General features: G+C 41.2%; 1 protein-coding gene across 1 annotated transcript in view; it reads left to right on the top strand.

Annotated features, from left to right (window-relative positions):
* HMMR (hyaluronan mediated motility receptor) overlaps positions 1–17,154 on the top strand; it is a 41,272-nt gene extending 24,118 nt beyond the window's left edge. The window contains exons 16-22 of the mRNA XM_075601905.1: positions 6,790–6,894; positions 7,473–7,892; positions 9,693–9,848; positions 10,780–10,870; positions 11,476–11,652; positions 13,707–13,869; positions 14,617–17,154. Of these exons, the coding sequence (XP_075458020.1) occupies positions 6,790–6,894; positions 7,473–7,892; positions 9,693–9,848; positions 10,780–10,870; positions 11,476–11,652; positions 13,707–13,869; positions 14,617–14,636 (1,132 nt within the window). The 3' untranslated portion in view covers positions 14,637–17,154. The remainder of the gene's footprint in view (positions 1–6,789; positions 6,895–7,472; positions 7,893–9,692; positions 9,849–10,779; positions 10,871–11,475; positions 11,653–13,706; positions 13,870–14,616) is intronic.
* Positions 17,155–17,353: the final 199 nt, after the last annotated feature.

The raw sequence follows: 17,353 nt of genomic DNA, 5'->3' as shown, positions 1-17,353 counted from the left end.
GATTGTCTGTTTTACATGCAAAGGTTATATAGAGAGAGCATTAGAAGCTGCAGTGTCTGAGATGATTGTACATTGCAAACATTAGCAATGTTTGACACTACTTGTCTTTATATGCATTAGGTGAAAAATATATTTATCTATTTTATTTACTGACATTTCTGCTATGTTTTTGCCTTTTTACTGCATACTAGTACATTGCTGTTTTGGTATTACCTGATCTTAGCCTTGTGTTATGGTGTATGTGTACATTCCTACGGTAATTTTTGACTAATGTCCAGTTCACCCTTAAGATTAATGTGATATAGAGTATCTGGGGCGCTCCCTCTAATACAAATTAATATGCCCAATAGTCGGAATTTTAAAATACAAGCACAGAAAAAAAACAAATGGTACAATACTGGCCTAATAGTGTGAAGCTCAACCCCAAGGGCATCCTCCCGCGATCCTTGTAAGACTAAGACGAAAGAAAATAGAATACGGGGAGTGCAAGAGAAAAGAATATAAATGATCATTGACCGTTTTAGACCAATGAAATCAAAGGAACAAAAACTCTCAGGGTAGTGGGAGTGTGTAACACTATTTATTTTATTTTTTGTGGCTGTACTGACACGGCTATGTTTTGAGACTAACTCACAAAGTAGGTTATGTACACTGGAGTGTCTCCTTCCCTCAGCTATAGAGTTGTCCCGTTCATTCTCTGTTCTCTATAGTATATACACCGTCACCCGGCGTCCTCACGATAGGCCAAATAAGGATGACAGCCGCAGGGAAAGTATAAAAATGCAGTTTATTGATTTTTAAAATAAGAGTAACTAGTTACTCACATGTTAAAACACGCCTCTGGTACATGCAGTCGCTTCCAGCACTCAGACACGGTACGCTCCTGCTCCCGCGTCCAGTCGACAGGACTGGGTACAGAGCGCTTGGAGGAACTACAGTGGCCATCAGCGATCCAAAAGCTCTGCGTCCTAGCTCGAACTACGCATTTCACATAATTTTATGCTTCGTCAGGTTCTTGCTAGGGACGCGTGGTGGACGTAGCTTTATATAGGGCTAGTCTTCAATTATCCAAAAGTTTGTTTATGTTTTTTTTTGTTTATTGCACACAATCATGATTTACATACTGACTGCCACTTATAGTAGTTGGTTTATGATTTTCCTTTTAGGTATCTACTATTGTCTGATGTGTTTAAAAATTGTATGTACAGTGAATATCATTGTTGGATCACTAATATACGAGATAGAAGTCAGTGTTTGAGACACAGAATAGTAAACATTCCATCCCCCTCAAGAACTGGGCATCGACAGGAGTTTTTTTGTTTTTTTTCCATTTATAGGGCCATGGTCAAAAAGACCGTGCTGAGGGGAAACATTATCCCTATCAGCACTGCTTTAGTCGGCGCTTCCGCAGTCGTGCGGAGGCGTGTGGAATTGCAGCCGACAGGGAAATTTAAGTTTTCCCGTGGTCACGTGACTGCCAAAAGCCAATGGAAGTCGGTGACGTGGCGCGCTAGCCCCGCCTCCCACCCGGCACAAAAGCACGCACGCTGACGCTCATGCAGGGACAGAAAAAAACTCCTGCTTGAGCAGGAGAGCATGAGCGTCAGCAGCGCTGTCAATGCTACCATGTCCGAGGCCTTAGGTTTATCTCTCCGTCAATCTCTGCTAGGCTAATCCTATGATGGTTTTTTTTAACGAATATATAGTTTAGATAAGTAATGGTGCAGAATTTTAACCAGAGAGATGCATTCTCATTTTTTATTAGAATTATGGTAACAATCTTTGCTGCTAACCATTGCATCCATGGGTGTTACAACTAGATGCAGTGTGATTAAACCGCTACACAAATATGTATTTTATACAAGAAATTTTTATCGTAAGTTTAAACTCCATATAATAGCATGTTATAGTGTAGCGCTGCTTGGCACAGAGGTCCCTGCCCCATGGAGCTTACAATCTGTTTTTGGTGCCTGAGGACAGGGAGATAAAGTGACTTGCCCAAGGTCACAAGGAGCAGACACCGGGAATTGAACCAGGTTCCCCTGCCAGTCAGTGTCTTTACTCTGAGCCACTTCTCCCATAATAAGGACAATCAATCAGTGTATGCAACCGTTGTAGAAAAGTCTATTTACAATAACAATTAATATGTAGGATATGCTTCTAGCATCCTACTAACTGTTAGACTATCCTATATATTGTTGCTTTTACTAACAGATCTCAATAACATCCGAAATTCCTATAAATAGAGGGAGTCTAATATATATATTAAATAATATTGTTGTTGACGATGCCCAGTTCTTGAGAGGTTCCTAATGGGATGTTAACTATTCTGTGTCTCAAACACTGACTTCTGTCTCCATACATGAGCGATCTTACAATGATAATTCACTGTACATACAATTTTTAAAACATCAGAGAATAGTAGATGCCTAAAAGGAAAATCATAACTACTATAATTGGCAGTCAGTATGTCATCATGATTATTGTGTGCAATTATGATCTCCTAATTTCTCGCTATGCACCATCCCGACTCTTGCGGTCTTCTCAAGGATGTCTTCTTTCTACCCCCTTTGTATCTAAAGCCCTCTCCCGCCTTAAACCTTTCTCACTGACTGCCCCGCACCTCTGGAATGCCCTTCCCCTCAATACCCGACTAGTACCCTCTCTACCCACCTTAAGACACACTTGCTTAAAGAAGCATATGAATAGCACTGGATAATCCTGGACACATGATACATAAAGCTTGGCCCCCTGCAGACGCACTTACTAGAATTTCCTCCTACTGTCTCTATACCTTCTCCTACCTACCAATTAGATTGTAAGCTCCTCGGAGCAGGGACTCCTCTTCCTTAATGTTACTCTTATGTCTGAAGCACTTATTCCCATGACTTGTTATTTATAATATTTGTTACTTATTTGATTACCACGTGTATTATTACTGTGAAGTGCTATGTACATTAATGGCGCTATATAAATAAAGACATACAATACAATATTGTAAAGTTATGTCATTGTATATAGGAAAATGTGTAACGTTCTCCTTCAAATTATTCCTGCAAATATTACGCATTAAAATGTTATTAATGTATAAATCCAACTTTTTTTTTTTCATTTGCTAAAAAAAGATACATTATCATAGTATTTCAAAAGCATAGTATAAACTTGGTTGGGAATGATTCTACACTTTCCAAGTTGTTTGTCCTCCTGTGCTTGAAAACCTCTATGCCCTGGATAATTTCATCATTAATTACTTTTTTGACCATATCCTGATTTATATTATTGAAGTGAAACTTCTTTAGTGGCACATATTCTGATGGGGCAAAACGGGAGAGATGGAGACGAAATGCAAAACGGACGTGACGTCACGGCTCCCCCCTGCTCCCCCCACACGTCTGCTGTGGCGCCGCTCCCCCCACACGGCCAATCACATATGCGGCGGCTGGCGGCAATAGCCGCCGGCGCCGCTCCTTACGGCCGCCATTCTCCCCATACGTCCGTTGCAATGACGCGCATGCGCATTACTAATGGTGACGACTACGGACTTATGCAGAAGCGGCTGGCAGCGGCGCCATTCCCCCAACATGTCCGCTGCCATGCCGCGCATGCGCAGTAGTCATGGGGACGCAGAGGAAAGACACGCATGCGGCTGGCAGCGCGCTGTCCCCCACCCCCATGCGCATGCGCAGTAATGACGCAGCACCGTCGAGAGGAAGGAAGAGTGCCGAGTGAGCGCACAGACACACACGCGTTACCATGCCCTGTCGCCTCCTGCTCTGGTACAGTAACGGGGGAGGTTGAGCGTGCTGTCCTCCCCGCAGCACCAACAGAGGGGGGGAGGAAGAGGGCAGAGCGCCCCACGAGCGTTAAAGTGCCCTTCAGTACCCCCCCCTCCCCTCCCATGGCCCTGTACCTCTGCCGGGGGGCTGGCTGCAGCAGCTCTGCCAGGGGGAAGAGAGTGGGGGCTGCTCCAGGCATGTACCTCTGCTAGGGGGGGGAAGCTGCTCAGGAGACCCAAACAGAGCCCCCCTTGTCCGCAGCTCTGCCAGGGGGTTGGGGGGAGTCAGGAGAGGGTATGTGTGTCATACACTGACTGACGCACATATACACACTGACTGACACACACACTGTCACACACACATACACTGACACACATATACACTGACTGACACACATACCTCCGCAGGGGTGCTGGCTGCTGCAGGACACACAGCCCGCAGCTCTGTCGGGGGGAGACTCAGACAGAGCCCCCCCTGTGTCCGCAGCTCCGCCGGGTTGGAGGGAGTCAGGAGAGAGGGGGGCAGGACACAGAGAGAGACATACACACCACACACAGAGAAACACAAAACACACTGACTGACACACACACCCAAGGAATTCAGTTAATATAAATATAGACGTGCAAATAGCTAAAACACGCGGTCAAACTTCTTTGTGTTTTGGAACTGAAATTGTGTTTTGATTTTTAATTATAAACATCACCATCACAAATACAATTTCTGTGACAAAAGACAAAAGTTTCACTTGCTATGCGCGTGCACAGCACACAGCTTTTTTTGTTTTTGTTTTTTATATGATTACAACATGTATTACTACTGTGAAGCGCTATGTATATTTATGGCGCTATATAAATAAAGACATACAATACAATTAAAAACGTTTGGATTACTGAAGACCAGCCCTATATAAGCTACGTCCTCCACACGTCCCTAGCAAGAACCTGAGGAAGCATAATATTATGAGGAACGCATAGTTCGAGCTAGGACGTAGAGCTTTTGGATCGCTGATGGCCACCGTAATTCCTGCGAGTGCTCCCCAGTCCTGTCGACCGGACGCGGGAGCAAGAGTGTACTGTGTCTGAGTGCTGGAAGCGACTGAGTGTACCAGATGAGTGTTTTTACATGTGAGTAACTAGTTACTCTTATTTTAAAATCAATAAACTGCATTTTTATATTTTACCTGCGGCTGTCATCCTTATTGGGCCTATCATGAGGACGCCGGGTGTCTGTGTGTATATACTATACACAGAGAACGAACAGGGCAACTCTTTACCTGGGGGAAGGAGACACTCCAGTGTACAAAGGACCTACTTTGTGAGTTGGTCTCGCACACGGCCATGTGGGTACTGCAAAAACAAACAAAAAAATTATTACACACGCCCAGTTTTTTGTTTTTTTTCATTTGATTTCATTGGTGTAAAACGGTCACTGATCATTGTTCATTTATATTCTTTTCTCTTGCGCTCCCCGTATTCTATTTTCTTACCCTTAAGAATAAGCCTGCTTTAGATAATATAAAATACAAATAATGGATCATCCCAATTAATTGGTTGTGAAATTGTCACCTGATCCTGTTAATTTGATTGCAGTAAAGATTTCTATGTGGAGTAGCATTCTTCTGTAGGAGTGGGTATCTGCAAAACGTAAGACGAGCTTTTTTTTTTTTTTTTTTTTTTGGTCCGGTTTGGGCTGCTCTGTTTTTAGAAGTATAAAGATATTATGTTTTATTTATTTTTTTGTGGTGTATGATGCCATCATTCATTCCAAACATAAAATGAGTTGAGTCCTTTTCAACACATGCAACTTTTTTATTCTTTAGAATTACATTTTCCATTGAATATACAGTAATTATCCCCTTCCTCACCACTATAATTTAGATACCCCAACGAAACAATGTTTTCGAGGTAACCAACCAATTGATATTACTGTACTATATGTGCTTTTGGTTTTAACATGAATGAAATATAGGGAATATCATGAACCTAATAAGAATAGGGACAACAGAAAAAGCAACCTTGCAAAAAGCACACGGACATAAATATAAAGTGTAAACAGAAATTTATTGAAGTGAGTTAAAACGGGATGAAAATTAAAAGAAGAGGGGGGCTCAACTCTACCATACAATATGAACCTGGAGGCAAGGGTCTAAATACTGACATGCACAGGACACAGGGTCTCTGTAAGAGCACACTTGTAACTTGAAAGCCCACACTGAAAAAATGTATCTACACTAATAAATCCTATGCAAACATCTTGAGTAACTGCATTAGTGGATACAATGAAACTGCAAATAGCAGTGTGAGATATACATCACCACTCAGTGTAGGAGTGTCACGGGCAGAAAAGAAGATCAAAGCTCCATATCAGGTAAATGAGGGTAGGCCCCCCCCCCCCTGAGTGGAGTGGGAGTCTGCTGAGGGGGGCCCTACCCTCATTTACCTGATATGGAGCTTTGATCTACTTTTCTGCCCGTGACACTCCTACACTGAGTGGTGATGTATATCTCACACTGCTATTTGCAGTTTCATTGTATCCACTAATGCAGTTACTCAAGATGTTTGCATAGGATTTATTAGTGTAGATACATTTTTTCAGTGTGGGTTTTCAAGTTACAAGTGTGCTCTTACAGAGCCCCTTGTGTCCTGTGCATGTCAGTATTTAGACCCTTGCCTCCAGGTTCATATTGTATGGTAGAGTTGAGCCCCCCTCTTCTTTTAATTTTCATCCCCTGTTTTAACTCACTTCAATAAATTTCTGTTTACACTTTATATTTATGTCCGTGTGCTTTTTGCAAGGTTGCTTTTTCTGTTGTCTCTATAATATTTCAACCTTTAGCACCACTGTTGAGTTTGATTTAAATATGACTTATTGACAGTTGTTTCGGACAATTCTTGATTTATAGTGTTGAGCGATATCTCTGTGTGTCTCCTAATAAGAATAGGGTTTAAAACAGTATGGATTTTAAATCTAAACAAATGTATAGTGTGTGTCATTTATTTAATTTTTTTTTCAGGAAAAATGCTGAACTGGAAAAGATCAAAGAAACGCACTTGAAAGACATCTCACAGCTCAAAGAGGAACAGAGTAATACACAAATTAAGCTTGAAGAATATGAAAGGTATTAATTTACCACCTTGTAGTTCACTTGCTATTTGTATACGCCTTCTGATCAGTCTCTAAGTATGGCAGAGCTTTGGAGTCCTTTCCGTGCTGCAGAACAAGCAAGGGTTACTTTTAATTTACTAATGCAGAATAATTTTCTTGGCATCCTTTTTAAAATGGCAAGCCATCTCCCCACCACATCTTTTAAAATAACGCAGAGCTTGTTTTTGTTTTTTTTTAAACCAATCCTGTAAAATCACTGCCCTTTATTTGGAAGAAATTTACCTGCAGACATTCCCATACAAAGCACAGTGGCTAAACAAAATATTTTTGTAGCTTGATGCCGTTTTTTTATTTTTATGGGGACCATTATTGCAGTTCTTTATACAGTAAACGGAATAAACTACAGTATAGTGTTCTGAGCTTTCAAAACCTCATGGGTCTTGGTATGCAAATATGCTCCATTTCTTCAGGACCAATACAGCTACTAAAACATTGAACTACATTATGAAACGTCTTTTTGCTCTAATATGCACTTCAAACTACTGTTTCAACATTTGATCTGTCATGTAACTGGTTTCTTCACAATTTTAGTTTCAAGGTTTCCGCAGCTGCAGAGATTGAATCCTTGAAGTCTGCAAATTTCTCACTGTTGGAAAAAGTTGCTCAGGCAGACAAAGAAAAGGAGAGACAGCAGCAACTTTTGGAGCTACAAGTGTCTTCAGCCAACGCAAAGTTGGAGAAGCAACTTCTTGTGTTACAGGAGTCATCCGCAAAAGTGACGATAGAGATGAAGAAGCAACTTCTTGAGCTGCAGCAGTCGTCGGTAAAAGCGAAGGAGGAAATGGAGCGGCAACTTCTCGAGCAACAGGAGACAGCAGCCAAAGCTAAACAGGAGATGAAGCAGCAACTTCTTGAGCAACAGGAGATGGCAGCCAAAGCCAAAGAAGATCTGGAGCAGCAACTTCTTGAATTACAGGAGTCGGCAACAAAAGCCAAGGAGGAATATATGAGGTAGTATATAATAAATGCCTATTCTATATTGCATGTGTTTACTTTTTTTATAAGCAGAATGCAACTGTAGCACTAAGTACAGGCTTGATATATTGGCATGACAAGAACTTGCATATACAATAGTTAATGTTTATGGTTATATTTTGACTGTGCCTAAATTTTTTTGTTTTCCTGTTGATGAAAAAAATTCAAAGTTACATGTGTGTTGCAAAATGGTTACATCTCAAAAACAGATTTGCACATAGCTAGTACAGCTATAATCCGATTATAACGCGGTTTGAGCGAGGACCCCGAATATTATATATATATATATATATATATATATATATATATATATATATATATCTCTATCCTGCTACTATTTGATATTGATTGCTTTTTAATCGCACCAGTTGAACATTGGTCCCTTTGACCACTCTGGTTTTTTGAATAAACTCTACGTATTACTTTGTTTTACATAATTGGTGCTGCTTTTTCTTTCTTTTTTTTTAAAAAAATATTCGGGGTCCAAGCTCAAACCGCGTTATAAGCAGATAAATATATATAATATATAAATATATATAATAATTTTTTTTTTTTTTTTCGCACACTCAAGACCCCCCTTAACTTTGGTGTCAGCTGCGGGGGGGATCGGTGGTGTGGAGCTGCTGGGGGAAGTGCGAGGGGATGTGTACGGCTGCCGGCCACCTTTCCCCCTCCTCACCCCCTCCTCCCGATCAGGTGTGCTGCGGCCATTTTCTTTTTTTTTTAATTGGCCCAATCCCGGTTATAGCGCGGTCGGATGGGGTTGAGCTGTACATCATAAGTCCCTCTGCCAGTAAATTATTTTGCTGATATTTGTTCGTAAAGCGTTACTGTAAACATACCTGAATCGAACAGCTCTTGTGAAATTCCTCTTTGTGTGGGATGTAGGATCACAGTAAATCAATGGGTACACCCTGTATAGTTACCCATTTAGTAAAAAAGAAGTCATGGTTTGTAAACTGTTTGGATGAAATTGGGGAGGAAGTTGTAGGTTGTCTAGGATCTGCCTCCCTTTCTTCTGCTTGTTTCTCAGACTGACAGAGCAGGAATGATTTAAAGCTTCTCAATGTGCGTTATTTCTTTCCAAAAAAACAAATGCAGGCAGGACCATATAATTTGCTTAAAGTGATGCCTCTTGCATTTACACTAACAATTGTAACCCACCTACAAGTGTAACCACTGTTGTTCCACCTGTTCATGCATCAAAGCTGATGCTTCATTGAATGTGTGATTTTAAGTGGTCCCAAGGTTTTTAAAGTGCAACTTCTTTGCTGGTACCTACTAAATTGATGCGTTAATGTTGATATCTCATTCAGATTCAGACTGCCGCTTTAAACAACATTTGGTGTTGCGTGTCTATATATAAAATTTAGAATTTTTGTTTTTTTAACAAGTATATCACCATGGCACCATTTGACTCCGGATTACCATGACTAGGCGTCGCTGGAAGGCAAGTGTGTTTTATAGAGGCCTTGTGCTGTCCCCCGGCATTTCATTTAAATGCCTTGGGAGAGTTTGGGACCTCTATAACTGCCGCACGCATCCCTGCCTTAGGCAATCCCAAGTTGGAAGAACTCACAAATGGAACTGGCTTTTTGAATTTGTTGTTAAAATTAGATCTGCCTTAGTAACGGGACATTGTTCCAAATCTGGACACACTTCTATATTGTTAACAGTAGGCATGGGGTGATTTTAAAACATTCGTCAGATGTTTAGCAAATTGGCGATTTTTCTATGATTTCATGTTTACTGACGGTTTTCTTTTTCATGGCTTAGAACATTACAAGATGTACAGATGAATTTCTCAATCAAGGAGGTGGAAATAAGGAGACTGGAAGAGATGCAACACATTGAAGTGTCTGAGCTACAAGTGCAATTGGCGCAGCTGAATGAAATGTTGCAAAGCCAGCAAAACGAGATGGAAATTTTGAGGTAACTCTCCAGCAAGTTGACTGAAAACTTTTACTGAAACTAGATAAATTTGGTTACATTAGTGAAACTCCTTGATCCACAACAGAACTACCATAAAATATTTTCATATTGTGTAGTTTTGCACAATTAAACTGTACAGGCATACCCCGGTTTAAGGACACTCACTTTAAGTACACTCGCGAGTAAGGACATATCGCCCAATAGGCAAACAGCAGCTCACGCATGCGCCTGTCAGCACGTCCTGAACAGCAATACCGACTCCCTACCTGTACCGAAGCTGTGCGCAAGCGGGGAAACTATAGAGCCTGTTACAAATGCGTTATTTACATCAGTTATGCACGTATATGACAATTGCAGTACAGTACATGCATTGATAAGTGGGGAATGGGTAGTGCTTCACTTTAAGTACATTTTCGCTTTACATACATGCTCCGGTCCCATTGCGTACGTTAATGCGGGGTATGCCTGTAGTTTAGTTGCCGTTTTTCCTTTTTTATATATTTCCAATATCTCATTGCCGTTGTGATTGATTAACTCTTGCATATACAGGAAAATTATTTGGTCCGTTTTTTGTGGGTTTTAGACAATACTGCTTGTTCCTCAACTTTAAAAATTATTATTATTTTTTTTTTTTTTAATGCTAATGAAGCAGATTACGTTGAACTATTTTAAATGGATTTGTTTCCGACTATTTGGGACTACCCATTTTAGTTTCTGTTGATGGGAAGTATGAATTCTATTTTGCAATGCATCTAGACCAAGATTTTTATGGTTTCAAATACTAGTATGTCTTAATGTTTTATTAGACAATTGTGTACTGAGGGTACTTTTTAAAGAAACAATGGCTATAGACTATTTTTATTTGCTTGTTAGGTTATAATACTAGATGATAGAATACCATGTGAATCATACGTGACCTTTCTATATATAGGAAAGAATCTGAGAAGGTGGAAAATACAGATGAAAGCAAAAAGTGGCGCACTTTATTTGAAGAGTTGCAAAACAAAGTCCGACCGTTCCAGGTAGGGTTGTTTCCTTCTCCCCCTGTCCGGTTACAGATAGAAGTTCTAACGAAATTCTAAATAGGGGGGAAAATGGCAGATTTGTCAGAAACTGATGATTAAAGACCAGGGCATAGATCACTAGGAACTAAGATCCACAGCTTGAGATTGGTACAGATAATCCTTCACTGTCTGGCGCTACAGATTTACAAGTCTTACCGTCTTCAGTGCCATGGCCACACGCAGTCTTGAGACCGTGGCAGTCGCCGTACCGAAGGATTAATGCCCGCATACTTTTGCTTGTTCATCTACGATGCTGGGGACAGGAAGTCTTGCTACATCTATAAAAGCCTTCTTTATTTATTTTTTATTTTTTCCCCTTCACCATAGTTGGTTATTAATTTCAGACTATTTTAAAAAAAAAAGTGATTTTAGAAACAGAAGTCCTCTTTGCAAGTGGTTGAAGTATCTGCAATTTAATTTATAGAACCGTGACATGAGATCGCCTTATTCTACTGGCTTTGCTGAAATGTCTCGTAGTGCTGCATATCCAGCGCTTCATAATCTTGACATTGTCAAAAGTTTGTGTATTTTATGACTTCCCCCTCCCCCCCCCCTTAAAACAGCAACAGTTGGATGCTTTTGAGGCAGAAAAGAACGCCTTGCTTAATGAACATGGGGCAGCCCAAGATGAGTTGAACAAACTTAGTGACGCATACGCCAAGTTGCTGGGCCATCAGAATCAAAAACAGAAGATCAAACATGTCATGAAGCTGAAAGAAGAGAATTCTCAGCTGAAGCAGGTATGCAATACAAGCGAGGTGGGATGGGAATACACACGAGGGGGAGAGGAGAAGAATTCCCAGCTCCAGCATGTATGTTCATACGGAACTGCATGGTAGGAATGAATGTTTTAAAGTCTTGGACCATTTAAGAACCAAAATACAACCATTGTTCAGTACTTTTTTTTTTTTTTTTTTTTTTAGGTTTATAGTAAACTAGCTGAGAGACCCGGCGCTGCCCGGGACCAAAACCTCCCGCTCCTTCCTCTCGCCACCCCCCCGTTCCCCTCATCTCTCTCTGCCTCCCCCCACCCATGCGCAGCTTTGGCCCCCGCCTCCCCCGCGCAGCACACAGTGCCACATACACCGTGAGACACACACAGTGCCACACACACAACCCAGTGAGACACACACAGTGTCAGACACATACACCCACACACACAGTGTCACACAGTGACACAGTCACACACACACAGTGTCCCACACAAACAAACACACACAGTGTCAGACACACACACATACAGTGTCAGACACACACACACACAGTGTCAGACACACACACACACACAGTGTCAGACACACACACACAGTGTCACACACACAGTGTCATGCACATACACACACACCCAGTGTCAGACACACACACACACACACACACACACACACACACACACACACACATACACCCAGTGACCCACACAAACACACACACATACACCCAGGGACACACACACACACCACAACTGCAGTGAGGACCCGCCCGTTCTCCCCACCGGCGGACACCAGCCACCTCTGTCCAGTCTCCGCGCTCCCACCGGTCCAGAAGGCGCCTCTCTCCTGTCCGGGCGCTCTGACCCGGCCGGGGAGCGGCGTGACCGGAGGGAGGTGTGTGTGGGGGGGAGAGGCCTGCGCCGAGGAGCGGGGTGCTAGTGCTGTGTCCGGAGGGAGGGGGGTTGGTGGTGGAGGGGAGGCCTGCGCCGAGGAGCGGGGTGATAGTGCTGTGACCGGAGGGAGGTGTGTCTGTGTGTGTGGGGGAGAGGCCTCCGCCGTGGAGCAGGGTGGGTGCTGTGACCGGAGGGAGGTGTGTGTGTGTGTGTGTGTGTGTGTGTGTGTGTAGGAGAGAGGTGTGGAATGTGGGTTCGCCAAGTTGTTCTAGAAGGTTCCAACTGCAAGATAGATGGTCCTTCTAAGTCAGTTTCCAAATCCAACTGACGGCAAGAGGTGGGGGGGGGGGGTGTCCAACCCAGGGCCAATCACACAGGGGGAAGACATACACACACAAACATTATTTCAGACTTATAGATATATAATATAGATAATATAGATATACAGGCATACCCCGGTTTAAGGACACTCACTTTAAGTACACTCGCGAGTAAGGACATATCGCCCAATAGGCAAACGGCAGCTCGCGCATGCGCCTGTCAGCATGTCCTGAGCAGCAATACCAGCTCCCAACCTGTACCGAAGCTGTGCGCATGCGGGGAGACTATAGAGCCTGTTACAAATGCGTTATTTATATCAGTTATGCACGTATATGACAATTGCAGTACAGTACATGCATCGATAAGTGGGGGGAAAAGTCGTGCTTCACTTTAAGTACATTTTCACTTTACATACATGCTCCGGTCCCATTGCGTACGTTAATGCGGGGTATGCCTGTATTTGTGTATACAAATAGAAAACATTTTACTTTGAGTCCTCATTTGAATCGAAATGGGGTCCACACACAGCAACAGTTGTGCTTTTGTGAAGGAGAAATGTTAAGCAAGGAGACCTAGTTGTGGTTGGGTTTTTTATTTTAATTTGCATTGTACTCTTCAGATATGAAGGATGATTTTTAGTATGCATCACTCAAACCACAGTCTGTTGTAAATTGTGGTGATTGTGTAAATGGAAACACTGATACTTTAATTTTGAGTCTTTGTTTGCTTTATTCAGACAGTACAATGTTTTGTGGGACGATTTAGTAATTGACCGTTAAACTGATCTTTTCTGTGTAATTACGGCGGTGGTCATTTGACTATATTGCCCCGTAGACTTAAAACAATGGTTTTGATTTTTGTTTTTTTTAGGAGCTTTCCAGGTTGCGCGCTCAGATTTCAAAGGAAAAGCAGGCTGAAAAAATGCTCCAAGAACAGTTACAAGGCATACAGGGCATCAAGCACTTTGATCCATCCAAAGCTTTCCATCATGACCGCAAAGAAAATGTTTTTCCTAAAGCTCCTTTAAGAGAAGGTAAGACTAGGTATCTATTTACCAAATATATTGGTGGTGGGGGGGTTAAACCAAGTATCATGGAGATATATAACGGTAAAAGCGGTCTTTGACTGACTGAGCCACCTGAAGCAGAAATATCCCTGACCTGTTAATGACCCCTGAGGACTGGAGTTGGCCACCTTTCCCCTACCAGATATAATGCAGAGGTTCTACTAATTTGCACTATTCCAAAACATGGTAACACTAAGGCCAGGTCCTCTGGGCGTGTGTGCATGGCACAGCCCTCCATGGTGCAGGCCCCTGTGGCTGTGTGTGTGGGCACGATGATGCGTACGCTGGCAGAGAAGACAAGAATTTTGTCTTCCCGTGCCGCAACACAATCACGTGGTCGACACGCAGCCAATGGCAGAGCAGATATGCCCCGTCATGGCCGCCCCCCGCACATCCCATCGCTCCCCTACAGACCGCACAATGCGGCTTTTAACTGTGCACGCGCCGTCAGGCAATACTGGGGCTGAAGCCTTAACAATCTTCTTGAAAAACAATTGAAACTAGTCTAAGCTTTGTTCCACTGTGGTACTGAATGTTTGTTTGTTTTTTGTTTGTGGGTGTTTGCGTTGCAGAGTAATTTGCCGGCATATTGTGCAAAGGGGGCATCTGTTGGAACTTTCAGTACTGTCTGGCATAATTAGTAACCTTTTACAGAACGAAATCTGAATATTTTTTTGCATTCTGTGAAGCAGTAACTTTGTTCCCTTTTTACAGGAAACAGAAAAAAGAGCTGAGATGCCTGAGCCTGTATTACTCTATTGCCACCATCATACAGTGATGACTGTTCTAATTGTTTTTATATTAAAGTGTATATATACTATTGAATTGTGCACAATGCTGCTTTCATCATTTTAATGTGTTTGCTTTTTTTAGCTTTGTATCTGTATCGCCCAAGTGTTTTGTTTTTTAAAAAAAAAACATTTTTTAATCATGATCTAATTTTTTTTTAAGTTGTCTAAATTCCTTGGGACAGGTTACAGAAACTATCCTGTCAGATTAGCCATGTGTTTTTAGAATAAAAACTTAATAAAGTTTTAATATTACTGTTACATTTTGTTTCACTCCGGTCTATTCGCTCATGCACTTCATATAATCCTATTTTATGCATTTTGGGGCCAACTTCAAAGTTTATTCTCAAATAGGACCAGGTTATTAATTTAATTTTTTTTTCATAGTTTTAATTTACAAATGGAGGGTGACTGTCAGTCTTCTTATCTCTGTTTACCTTGGTCAGGTAATTTGATGTATTTGTAGGTGTCACGATCTCTCTCTACAAAAAACTGGAATTTACTAACTAAATGGTATTAAGATTATAAACGAACATTGATTGCAAAAATAGAGCTTGCATGATGAAACTGCATTTTTACAGAGAAAATATATTCTCATTGCTGTCAAAGATACTTTATTGTGGTGATATTTGATGAAATTTCATCAAATATTATTGTGGTGATATTTGATGAAATTTCATCAAATATTACCAAACATTTTCTCTCCGTGCCTTTCAACTAGTTAAATCACATTACAAATGAATAATGCAAATATAAATCAAATGTATACTATTTTTTTTTAAGTTATCAGGGGGATGAAGGTGGCTTCAAGCAAGAAGTCCAAAAAAGTGTTTCATCTGGTATATGAAACTTCCGCTTTCATGGTAAATCTAAACAAATTGGCAAGGAAGGCTATTCTCATTTTGGTGTTTACTTTGGTCGCCTTTATCTTGATTATTACCAAATGAAATAGATTAAGTTTTAGGCAAGTGGGAATTCAATAAGTTTCTCCCTGTTTCAGTGACTCCTACGATCTTCGAGGTGTTAAAACTAACTAAACCCTTCAGAGTGGACCTCTTTAAAGACATATATAATGTGCAGATTACCTGACCATTGATAAAAAATATATCTATATATATATATCTATATCTACATGCGTAGCCTCTATATTTCATGTACAGTATAAATATTTTTAGTTTCTTTATAACACGACACAAACGGCGATATAATATGTGCATTGAGTGGTTAACTCATTGCTGTCCTCTGTAGAGCTTCTCGCTGGGACCTGCATCTGCTCCGGTTCGTGGAGTGTCGCGTCTGCCATCACACGCAATCAAATTTCCAGGCATGCCACCCATCTCATGGGGCACAATCGGGTAATCCTATCTCGCAAGCTCGGCTGTTCAATTCCGCTATTGACAGAACACGGGCAATAGTTTCTTCAGAGGTCAAACGGCCAACTGGACCGGACAGTATAACCTATGAGTTTTCGTAGCAGCCTAGCTACCATTCCAGGGTTTGTATGTCCAAACTAAAATTGCCAGGCTGCTACAAAATTCGTAAGATTTATTGTCCAGTTGGCCTTTTGACCTTGGTGAAAGAACTATGCTTGGTGCCGGGGTTCCGGCAATAGTGGAATGAGACGGGCAGCACGGCACGCCTGCAAATTTGATTGTGTGTATTCCACATTACTCTGAACCAGAGGAGGCGCAGGTCCCAGCAAGAAGCTCTCCATAGGGCAGCAAACCTCAGATTTAACATAACTCGACAACGTGCATATTCTATAGTCATTTACGAGTGTGATACCGCAAACAATTGCCTGCATTTTTTTATTTTTTTTTTGCTACCGAAGGTCCAACTGAACCTTTCTGAAGAAGCGCACCTATCTTCGAATACTTTTTTTGGACACTACTGTGGTTTTTATCATTTCTATTTATAATTAATCTGCACATTTGCACCTATATTAAGTAGTGTTTGCATAGTAATTTATTGTTTACTTATCTAAATTGTCATATTCTCATCTTAATATTCACCATTATAACTATATTTATATATCACAAATTTGAGTGCTCTTAGTTTATTGGTTAATTAGTGGCTTCGATTTAAGAATATAATTAACTGACCTGTTGCTTCTACATATCCAAGTCATGGTAAATGCAAAAAATAGTCTTGAGCTATTACTGTTGCTACTTGAATGTGCTTACTGTGTGGGTTCTGCTAGCGGTTCACCTGACAAGTTCATGGCTTTTGCTTACCACCTTCAATGTGGTTTATTTTCAGATAAAATATCAATGTTTTATTTCTCTAGAACCTGTTTGTGTTATTTGAAAGAATTGTCTAATTTCTCACTGAATAGACTGTTGTACTTGATTCTGTGTATGTTGTGATTTCGCTCTTTTTAATGTAATTATGTCGAGGTTGTTGGGAAAGTAAAGGTGTTCTATAGACATAAACAATGTAACTACAATAAAAGCCCTTAACTGTATTTATTGATTTTTATTTATACTCCATTGAGTATGGCCTTGCCATTTTAACCACTTGGCTGTTGCTGTAGCCCGGTAATCATTGCAGGCTCCTTTGGCCTTAAAGGGATTAAGCCAATTTTGAGGAATAAAGGGAAGTGTTCATAGAGCACGGTCAATGCCATTAGTTCAGAACTACAAGTTTTTATTTCAAGAACTCCA

This window comes from Ascaphus truei, chromosome 5, assembly GCF_040206685.1.
Source record: "Ascaphus truei isolate aAscTru1 chromosome 5, aAscTru1.hap1, whole genome shotgun sequence".
Classification (NCBI taxonomy): Eukaryota; Metazoa; Chordata; class Amphibia; order Anura; family Ascaphidae; genus Ascaphus; species Ascaphus truei.
This window is presented reverse-complemented; position numbering and strand designations above follow the sequence as displayed.